Here is an 8,136-nt window from a genome sequence, read left to right as displayed (position 1 = left end):
ACCCATCTTGTTCGGTGGGAGGCGCTGTGCACGTCTGCATTGCATTACATTGCAAACATGCCGAGAAATTCTGCAATTCAATCAATTTCTCGGCACGTTTGCAATGTAATGCAATGCAGACGTGCACAGCGCCTCCCACCGAACAAGATGGGTAGCTCGGTCAGCAGGGAGCTGAGGAAGAGCGGCTGCTGACGTCACTCTTCTGCGCCCGCAGCTCGGAATGCTTTTTCGTTTTCGAGTTCTGGGCAGTACTTTGCGGGCAGACCACGAAAACGAAAAAGCAATGTCTGCTTTGTTTTCTTTTTGATTATGGCATAAAATGTGCAGTCGTGAAGAAGAAAATGCAAATGCAAATAGGATGATTGATTACTAATTTTATTTATGGGTCAAATAATGCAGCAACATTCTTAAAATGAAAAAGCATTTCTGGAAATGCTTTTCATTTTCAAATTTTACATTTCAAATTGAATTTTGGTATCTATTTGCTGGGGCATATTTAAAAAAATAAATCTCAAATGTCTTTTTCTTTTTCATTTTAATTTAGTGAAGGAATGAGCAGTCTTGAAGAAGAAAATGCAAATGCAAATAGGATGATGGATTACTAATTTCATTTATGAGTCAAACAATGCAGCCACATTCTTAAAATGAAAAAGCATTTTCAGAAATGCTTTTTCATTTGAAATATGGTAACGATTTGCTTCCATACCCTTCCTGAGTTTTAACACTGTTACTCTTCAGAAGTTCCACAGAATATACAGTGACGTAATAGGAAATGGAAAAATCTGAACAGACTGACCAAATATGACCCAAAAAGCATCTAAATATATCATCGCAGGATCTGGATTGACTAAATTCAAATTTTCTAGACTTTCAAAGACTCCCAATACAAAAAACATGTGTTCAAGAGCTAAGAAAGTGGATTTGCATGATATGTCCCCTTTACATTTCACATATTTTAATTTTTGTGGCTCTGTTATATTAATATGCTGCACATATGTGCTGGTACTGTCTGTGCTGATGTGACTTTAGAATGTGAACAGAAGTGGGCTGTCTGTAAGCAGATAAATTATTGCAACACACAGACATTTATAGAAACACCACACCTATTTGGAACTTCCCCTGGTTTGGTGACTTATCAATGACTGATTTGCACTCATTTTGTGTGTGACTGAAGTTCAGAGTGAAAACTGAAGCTTCTCAGCTGCACTAAGAAATCTTATTCCATCAAACATCTGCTTTTGATTCATGTATTTTCAGAGTTTGGATTTTTCCCTCTAATTTTTTTTTAATTACTGCCAAGTCCTTAACTGCAGCACAGTTGTGTGAACCTTTAGTGTTTTATTTCTGCTTTTGACAGAGTTTACACAAAGATGGAAACAACATCATCCGATTATGATTATAGCACTGACCCCAGTGAACCGGTTTCACCATGCAGCAGTGATGGTGAAAACAACCTGGGAGCTCATCTCTCCATTCTCTACTACTTCATGTTTGTGTCCAGTCTCTTTGGCAATGGGCTGGTCCTGGTTATCATCCATCGGTAAGTGGATTAAAAAGACAAGTTCCAGTAGAACCATTTAAAAAAACAATTGCTACTTGGGTCTGTTAAAATCTTTTGAATTAGATTCATATATTTAAACACTGTTTTAAGATGGGCTGTAAAAATTTCCTGAAGCTTTTTTTAAGGATGTGAAGGTTTTTGTGAAGGTTTTTGCTTTTGTTGAAGCAATCTGACCAATCTCAGTTCGGAGACTCAGAAAGAAGTTATAATAGGAGAGAAAAGCTAAGTGCTACTTGAAGCAAGACTTATTTCAGAACAAATTTCTGGCAAAATGTGCATCCTGGTTTAAGTGAATATCTTTTTGTACATGTTTACATTTTATCACTTTTATTAAAAATGACCATTTATACTGAAGGCCATCATTTGGAATTAAACACATTTAACACATGCGCTAAGGAAGCTTACAATAAGCTACAAGTTTTACTCTTCCAAATAATTCCCATTGAGTCTAACATACTCCGTAGTTATCAGCACTCCAAATTTTACATCATGCAGTGACACAACCCACTCTTATTGCTTACAAAGTACACTCCTAAAAAGACCTGTTACTTGTATGGCCGGGTAGTAACATTTGAATGTTGGCATGTATTATTTCCTTAAAGTAATATGCTTGAAGGGAAATAAGCAAATGGAACTTTGGAAATAAAGGAGACCACTGACAAGAAAGGTTAATAAAGATGCAGGAAAATTAAGACTGTAAATGTAATGGAGGAAAGTACTGCTACTTGGAAGTCAGACCAAAAACTGGACTTCAGTAAAGAAACATAGAAATGAACCATAAAATGGCATTTTATTCTGGCATTTGAAACAGACGGAGTATGTGTGGCTCAAGAAAGGAGCACTTCTTGGACAGACTGAGGGCAATGTAATGAGGTTGTCTAAAAAAAGAAGCACTGAGACTATGAGATAAAATCATAGTACTGTGGAATCTTGTTATTTCCACTCCTACAGAGAGTGAAGTAGGATAGGTAGTGAGGAGTGAGTGGGTTGAGTACTTCATCTCAAACCCCAAGAGTCTTTCTTCTCTGCTGTGAACTTAAGGGGCTCATACAGTATATTTCACATCTTGCAAGTAATCCCGACGAGTATTCTGCCCAAAGTCCTCAAGTTGTGTCCTGTCACTTGTAAATGTCATTTGAAGATGCACCAGTGTAGTGTAGTTAGTAAAGTTTAAATATCAAGATATCTGACTCATGATTTATGGTACAATGGAGCATGAGATTGACAAATATCTGATGCTTGCAGTGACCATATGGGTGTTGACCAGAATGGGCCTTTTCCATTATCTCTACCAGCTTCTCCAGTGCTGGCGAAGATAGATTTAGTTACTTCTTTTCTGACCTTAAATGGAGATTTGTTTTGGGACTATCAAATGTGTCACATTATAAACAATCTTGTTTCTTTTTTACCTTGGAACACTGACATATTTCATGTTTGTGTGACATGACGCTTTCCTATGTGTAAACCATTTGATTAAAGGTAGGTGGTGTAAATACCTACACAGTTTACACCATCTAAAAGGATGACCTAAACTTCCTAAAGGAAGGTCCTAATGAAATTATTAGCGAGTGGAACTGGATCTACTCTTTTGTTGTTTTAGATGATTCCGTTTACACTTTGGAAAAATGTGAACTAATGAAGCCTGGATTCTATCCAGCTAAATATTTCCCACCCAACTACTTTCCAGGTTCGAGAGGCTGGCCACTGTGACCAACATCTTGCTGGTGAACCTGGTGATGTCCTCCCTTATCTTCATGAGCAGCCTTCCGTTTGTTGGCATCTACATGCAGCTCTCTAACTGGATTTTTGGCACAGTTATGTGTAAGATTGTCGGCAGTGCCTACTTTATGGGCTTTTACAGTTCTGTCTTCTTTTTAACTCTGCTGACATTTGACCGACACCTCGCGGTTGTATATTCACTACCTGCAGCACAAGTGAGGAATAGAAGGTATGCAGTCATTTCCTGTGCAGTAGTGTGGCTGGTCAGTGGTTTGGCTTGCATCAGACCGATGCTCCTCCGCAACACTTTTACATATATTGACAACAAAACCTACTGTGAAGAGTATCCTGGTGACGTTGATTATATTGATGTGAAGAAGCTGAGAATTTCTGGATTTTATATTCAGCTTTTCATTTTCTTGATTCTCCCTCTGGCTGTTATTATCTACTGTTATGTTAGGATCACAATCACAGTCATATCATCCAAAATAGCAACTAAATTCAAGACAGTTAGGCTGATCTTTGTCATTGTACTGCTGTTTTTTATCTGCTGGACTCCTTTTAACATTGTAGAACTCCTGCAAGATGAATTCACAAGCTGTGAGGCATCACAGAAACATGGTTACATCCATCAAATCACTCGTAACATGGCATACTTTTACTTTTGCATCAGCCCTATCTTTTACACGTTTGTAGGGAGAAAATTCCAGAACTACTTCAGACAGCTGCTGATAAACAATTTCCCATGCTTGAAGAAGTACATTTCTGTTAATGAAATCAGCAGAACCAACATTTCTACAAAAATGACATCGAATGAGCCAACCGAAAGGAGGCAAAACACAAGTTTATTAAGAAATCAGTTGGAATATGTATGAGAAATCTATGCAGGGATAATAGAATGTTATTTCAGATGAAAGTGTATCAACGTAGAGGAAAAAGGTTTCCTAATATTGGCTTCAAAAATACTTTTAGATGTGTTTTAGTTTACCAACAATAAATTTGCAGGGCAAAATTTTCCTTAGATTTTTGGTTGTAATTCCAGAAAAAGTACTAATATCATTTGAAAGTGGTCCTAAATATGCAGGACCATGTTAACAAGTTCACATGCTATTTTTTGTTGGAATATAGTGCCCAACTCTTGTGCCCTTATCACACCAATATGCAATGTTCACTTGTGTATATTTTTAAATCTTACGAAATACATCCATCAGATGAACCCAGCTCAAGGCACACATCTAGAAGTAGGCATCTCTGCCTTGTTGCCGACATGATGTATTTCAATACACTGCTGACAATCTGATATAATAAAGATCCATGATCAACAGATAAAGATTCCATGTAACCAGGGGCCAAGCCAGGGGGGCCAGGACCACCATAAGCCAATCTCTGGCCACCCCTGCACCCACCCCAAGTGATTTGTTGTTTCAATGGGGACATAATTCACCAGGAGACCACACCTCTGGAACAAGTTCCCCTCCAAAACAGATGGTGGCAGCAGTAATGCTCTTAATCATTAACACAATTATGATAGAAGAAGTGGTTTTGGTTTACGTTCACAAGATCCTTAAAGGTTAAGTACAATTTCTCTCTCATTTTCCTCTGCTGCAGAAGAGCTCTGAGTTAAGTTAAAAAGGCAACAACATTTACTCTCTTTGAAAAGTCAGCCAGTCATTTTCTACCGCTTCTTCCATAGTGGGCCGCGGGGAAGCTGGAGCCTATCTCCAGCAGTCTATAGGCGAGGTACACCTTGTACAGAACTTTGAAAAGTTTTGTATTTTAATAAAAAATAAAAATGTGAAAGAGAAAAAATGAGACAAGGTTCACTAACGTGTTATGTACCACTCACATAACTGCAATTGTGAAAAGGCAATGTGTTTTGTGTGTATGATTGTTAGCTCATAAACAGCCTCTGAACATAAGTGTAAGTGACCTCTTTTGTTTTTGCTGTTTAGAAGAAAAAAAATGCAGTTTTATTATTATAAGTTGAATTAAGGTGAATAATCCACATTATTGATATACTAACATAAAATATGACTTGTTGGAACTAGTTTTTGTGTATTTTTGTTATCGATTATGGGGACGAATCATGTGTGTCTGCAAGAGAGAGTGACCACCACTGCTCAAACCACAAAAAGATGGGCATGGCATGTGGCATAGCGGTAGAGTATGCTACCCATATACAGAGGATTCAGTCCTCAACGCAGCTGTCCCTGGTTTTAATCCCAATCCCAGCAACCTGTGCTACATGTCTTTCCTCTCTCTTTCCCCTACTTTATATAACAATAAAAATAAAGGCTACTATTGTCACAAAATGAAACATAAAATCAGGTTTTGGCCACCCCTCAATGAATATTGGTCTCCATCTGGCCACCCCAGTGAACTTTTTTGGCTCTGCCACTGCATGTAACACAATTCACCACTCTACCACAATTCAGTCCGATTCAGAATGCTTTGATTTGGCTAAAAATGATTCTGTTTAATTTGTTACACTTTCATACAGTAAATCATAATGAAGCAGGGGAATGATGGTTTGCAATTTAAGGAGAATAACTGTAAAATAATTTTTCTAAATTTTTTAATAATTTTTTAAAAACTTTTCATTAAAAAGGAATGCATTCTAATAGCAGTACAATGAGCATTATGAAAAAGCTGCCATGTCACAGATGTGCTGCTTACAAGGCATTAGGTAGCCAAACAAAAAGCCGACAAATGTCTTTTCTACAAAAGGTTATTCTCCCAGTAAATAGTCTTATAAAAAATATAAATGTATAAATATAAATTTAGAGACCTTCAATCAATACAAAAATAATTTTTTTAATTAAACAAACAGTTATGACAGTAAAATCATGAATGCCCACTTGATGCACGTAGCTCCCAAAATGGCTGCCATTCGTGTAAGCCTACTGCTAAGTTTCTGGAGTCCCGGGTCTTTCAGGAAGTACAAGAAGAAACACATACCTTCAGAGTAAAAGGGCAAATTTTCACTCAGTGCAGCACTTATTCATGGTTAAACCAAACTCCATTCTGCACAGGGACGCAGTTGTTAGCCATGTTGTCTTGCAGCAAAAAGGTCCTGGGTTCGAAACCCCTGATGCATTCATGTTGTACACGCACGTGTCAGAGAATCGGTATGAGTCAATACATGTTAACATCCCGAATGAACACATACATATGTAAATTGATCTGTAAATAGTTTATGATTATAGTTGTAGATTTTCTGTGTTTTGTGTTTCTTTTGTTTTTCCAGATGTAATTATATTGAATGAAAATTGCATCATGTTTAAACATTGTGGCTTATAATGCTTTGTTTCATTGTTGCTGTTTGTTATATTTAGCTAGTGTTTTTTGAATGATATTATTACTATATTGTCAACTGACAATAAAGTAATAATATTCAAAAAACAACACTTTTTTCCTTAGATTAGTTTAAAGGAGATTATTTAGTACTCTTAAATAAAGAGCAACTCAAAATATCTTGGCTGTGGATACTCTTTATTTTTAAAATTTTTAGCCACTGTTTTATTTCAGAGTTAACTCACTTTATCTTAGCGACATCCTTAATTACAGCGGCGGAAACTTTGATTCAGTTTGTGTTGTAAATTAAGACTCACAAAAGATGGCGCTGTATGAACAGTAGCAAGGTATATTGGGTCTGCCTCCCCTTTTCCTCCTTTTCCTATTTTTAAGAGTTTGTAGACGTGTTACTCTATTTTTCTTTAGAGTGAGTGAACCACTGTGCGGTTGTGCACATGGGAAGCCTACTTTTATTATTGTTGCTATTGGCTTCTTTCTCCAATGCTTCCTCCTGTGGCCCTTGCCCCTGGTCGGGCGCAGGGCTACGGGTGACGGTTGGGTGGGTGGGGCAGTGGAGCATGTCTTGTGCCCGCACTGGGGCAGCTTGGCCTGGACTGCCCAGTTACCTGGCTGAAGCATGTTTCCCTCTCACAGACTGATGGGCTGGGGCTGCTGAAGGTGGCCGAATGGTTGGGGGAGCTTGGCGGTGTGCTGCTCTGCTGGCTGGCGGGCTAGAGGGTGGCATGGAGGACTGCAGTGTGTGGGGTGAGGGGGTTGTGTCCTCTCCATTGCTGTGGGGTCACTGGGGGCATGGGGGCATATGGATCGGCTGAGCGGCGATGGTAGAGCTGAGCTGGAAAATGTTTCTACCTGGGCTGTCGTTGTAGTGGCACTGATGTGGTGTGTCTGTGTGGTTGCGGGGGCATGGTGGAGGACGCTGGCCCCGAGTGCTTGCGACTGACTGGGGACCTCTTGCCGGGTGAGTTTGTCCTGTCTTGGTGTGGGGCTGGAGGTTCCGATGTGAGCTTGGTGCTCAGCTGTGTCTGTCCTGTTGCGTCTGTGTGCGGGAGCTGGGGTGGCGTTGGACGTGGCCCTTGCCTTGCTGTCGCGGCGCGCTGTGTGGTGGGGGCAGGACGTGGCGGGGGTGCTTGGAATGGGGCTGTGTGTGGAGCTTGTGTTGGGTGGGTGTTGGTTCGTTGGCTTTCCCGGGATGAAGCTCTCCTGTGGGAGTGTGCCCATGTGTGTGTGTGTGTGGGGGGGGGGGGGGGTGATTCATGGCGTTTGGATTCGGGCATGTATTTGATATCTGAAGGGTGGTTGGGGACTGGGGTCGGGGCGGGGCGGGGGTTGGGGTCCGGTTCAGACACGCTCAGGTTCAGGCACGAGCCCGGGCTAGCCCAGACCGGGTTCAGGTACTGGGGCGGTCTGCCTGTCTCCACCACCGGTGGGATTAAGACCACCTCCTGGTTCCGGTGGCTGGTTGTCCCTATGGGGTATCGGCACCTGGACCTGGGACTATAGAGTATGTATGGAGACTGTAAGGGAGTGTACGAGGTCCATTG

At 40.4% G+C, this 8,136-nt stretch overlaps 1 protein-coding gene across 1 annotated transcript; it reads left to right on the top strand.

The window, feature by feature from the left end:
• The first annotated feature begins 1,202 nt into the window (after positions 1 to 1,202).
• Positions 1,203 to 6,753, top strand: LOC124858275 (C-C chemokine receptor type 3-like). The gene is made up of 2 exons (XM_047350232.1): positions 1,203 to 1,540; positions 3,249 to 6,753. Exons 1-2 carry the CDS (start codon positions 1,371 to 1,373, stop codon positions 4,153 to 4,155), a joined length of 1,077 nt encoding a protein of 358 aa, XP_047206188.1. The 5' UTR covers positions 1,203 to 1,370; the 3' UTR covers positions 4,156 to 6,753.
• The last annotated feature ends 1,383 nt before the right edge of the window (positions 6,754 to 8,136 follow it).

The sequence above is a fragment of the Girardinichthys multiradiatus genome, chromosome 21 (assembly GCF_021462225.1).
Source record: "Girardinichthys multiradiatus isolate DD_20200921_A chromosome 21, DD_fGirMul_XY1, whole genome shotgun sequence".
Classification (NCBI taxonomy): Eukaryota; Metazoa; Chordata; class Actinopteri; order Cyprinodontiformes; family Goodeidae; genus Girardinichthys; species Girardinichthys multiradiatus.
This window is presented reverse-complemented; position numbering and strand designations above follow the sequence as displayed.

Excerpts from the sequence above, each read along its gene's own strand:
- LOC124858275 (XM_047350232.1), top strand. The coding sequence starts at position 1,371 with ATGGAAACAACATCATCCGATTATGATTATAGCACTGACCCCAGTGAA. Across the intron at positions 1,541-3,248 it reads GTCCTGGTTATCATCCATCG|GTTCGAGAGGCTGGCCACTG; the intron begins GTAAGTGGATTA and ends ACTACTTTCCAG.